The sequence below is a fragment of the Oratosquilla oratoria genome, chromosome 2, assembly GCF_046742065.1.
Source record: "Oratosquilla oratoria isolate Oo_2021 chromosome 2, ASM4674206v1, whole genome shotgun sequence".
In the NCBI taxonomy this organism is placed as follows: domain Eukaryota; kingdom Metazoa; phylum Arthropoda; class Malacostraca; order Stomatopoda; family Squillidae; genus Oratosquilla; species Oratosquilla oratoria.
The window spans coordinates 22,332,500-22,334,999 of record NC_134778.1 but is presented as its reverse complement, the minus strand read 5'-3'; the positions used below and the strand labels follow the sequence as shown (position 1 = coordinate 22,334,999).

At 46.0% G+C, this 2,500-nt stretch overlaps 1 protein-coding gene across 5 annotated transcripts in view; it reads left to right on the top strand.

Annotated features, from left to right (window-relative positions):
• LOC143037814 (nephrin-like) overlaps positions 1–2,500 on the top strand; it is a 263,263-nt gene that overhangs the window by 259,484 nt on the left and 1,279 nt on the right. For all 5 annotated transcript variants that reach the window (XM_076206375.1, XM_076206380.1, XM_076206385.1 and 2 more), the window contains one exon: positions 1–2,500. This exon is cut by the window's left edge and continues 23 nt beyond it; it is cut by the window's right edge and continues 1,279 nt beyond it. In XM_076206375.1, coding sequence (XP_076062490.1) covers positions 1–489 — 489 coding nt within the window. In that variant the 3' untranslated portion in view covers positions 490–2,500.

The window sequence follows — 2,500 nt, the reverse complement described above, 5'->3', positions numbered from 1 at the left end:
ACCTACGGGACTCTGGGCCGTCGAGGTCATCCCACAGATCACTACAACATCAACCCTGACCCCCACTACTCAACCGCACCCCGCTACAGCACCTACAGCACCCAGCAGCAGCCACAGCAGCCGCCCCTGCAACAGACACCTACAAGTCACGCCCATCCTCCGTCCTCACACGCCCACGTTCCTTACCAAAACAGCAACGGTTCCCTCCGACGCAACGTTCCTCCTAAGTTACACTTCCCGAAGGACTACATCCGTAATGGTTCTATGAATATCCCAATATCCTCAGGGCAATCTATGGGTCCTCTTTCTTCGGGTGGAGGCGTTGGAGGAGGAGGAGGAGGAGGAGGTGGGGGTGGTCTTGGGTACAGCAACAAGCCGACCTCACCCACGAGGACTCATCCCGCCCCCATGCTGTCCACCTTTGCCGCAGAACCTTCTTCACCGCAAGGTGGTGGAATACCCCTCGAGCAGCGGGGACACCTCGTCTGAGAGCGCCGACTCTGAGGACCTCTAGTGTACGATTAGCGAAGCCTAGGATCTCCACAGCCTCGCGGGCTGCCCCACCTAAGACCGTCGTTCTCCTACAAGGGGAGGAGCTAGCGTCGCCCGTGTTTTGACAACCGCGATGAACCTCTGGATAATTCCTCCTCCACCGGTTTCAGGATGACGAAAGCCACCTGATGAGGCGACAGGTCAAAGGGCACCATAGCTTAGGTCACGGGGGAGGCGCCTCCCGTCTGTAGGAGGTGTTCCAGCGGTTGAAACAATGGCGGCGGATCAGTCTCCGGTTTTACAACGATATATTGTGCGGGTTATGTCATCTCGCAAACCCAGTGTCCCCCTTCCCCCAACCTCCCACCCACCCACCCACCCACCACTCTTAACATGCCAAAAGCTTAACATATCAGCGATTCTGACCTTCCAAACCCCATCTCCCACTCACCCGTACACTCCAGACGACTCTCGATGGACGACCTTCTCCTGTAAACAAAGAAAACAGTCAGGACAAACGCGACGTCACGTGGTCGGAAATACACGATGACGTCAGAAGATGGGGGGAAAGGTCAAGAGGGAAGGAGTCAACTGACCTTATTTCAAGGCATAAAGGCCTTCGAGCTTCAGGCGAGTGTTGGAGAAAAGAAAATGTAGTTAAGGGAGTCCTTCCATTTCCGAAAATATGGAATATACTCATCAGGAAAAAATAGGTGACAAGGAATCAAGAACCAGGTTGTATAACGTGTGTGAAATGTTAATTGCTTAGTCTCCAAAAGTTTCCCTTGTAAGTAATCATCTTTCCGAGAAGTGAAAACTTATCAGAGGTGATGAGGTCACAAGTTGCGATTGGCTGATCACAGAGTGGCTACTCTCGTACTTAAGTAAATATGATCATGATCAATCAAGCGACTTTTGTGTCAGCGTTAAATCCAGCAACTTTTTACCCCCAAACTAAAGTGGAGTGAAATCAGGAAGGTATAGACAATGTACAAATTGTCGCCACTTGATAAGGAAGGGAGAAAAATACAAAAACTACATGAATTTTTTAACTACTGATTATATATATATATATATATATATATATATATATATATATATATATGTATATATATATATATATATATATATATATATATATATATATATATATTCCTCTTTTGTCATATCTCTCACAACTGCTCACTATTATATTAATGTTAAAAACTGGACCATAGGATTGAGTTTTGGACTACTCCCACGGCACGGGCAGTCCACCCCAAAGCAGGGCCAGGGTGGGAGCTTTCTTCGGTGTCTTGATTTGTTTTTTCGATTCAAGATTGCCATATGATGTGAGTGAGCTTCAGGCAAGAGAAACAAGAGACGTGAGTGAGAAAAATGTTCCGGAAATCCAGGACCTGGTATGAAGATGGTAATACCAGCAACCCAGGTGATGGCGTGTAACAAACATGGTTGAAATGGAATAAACGCTTTTGTGTTCAAAGACAACAAAGTGACTTCGACTGTGATGAAATATTAGGTTTGATGATTTTGATGGTGATAGAAAACACAATGGTGATATCGTTTGTGATCAGGGTGGTATTGGTGGTGGTGATGATGATGATGATGATGATGATGATGATGATGATGATGATGATGATGATGATGATGATGATGATGATGATGATGATGATGATGATGATGATGATGATGATGATGATGATGATGTCGATGTCGATGATGACGATGATGTCGATGGTGATGACAATAACTAGGTTAATACATGATGCGTGTCGATGTTTTGAAAACTGTGGATATTTTATACGTACATATATGTATACACATATGTATCTATATATACATATTGTTCCATATGAATGAACTGTTTCCTTACGGGGTGCTTCGAATCTTCAATGAAGCTTTCGAGCCTTCGGCGAAACCTTCAGATCTCCTGAAGGAGGTGTGAGCCACCCTCGAAGGTGGCGGCGTGTTCGGTAACCCTTCCAGGAACGTCTGTGTTACCAGGGGC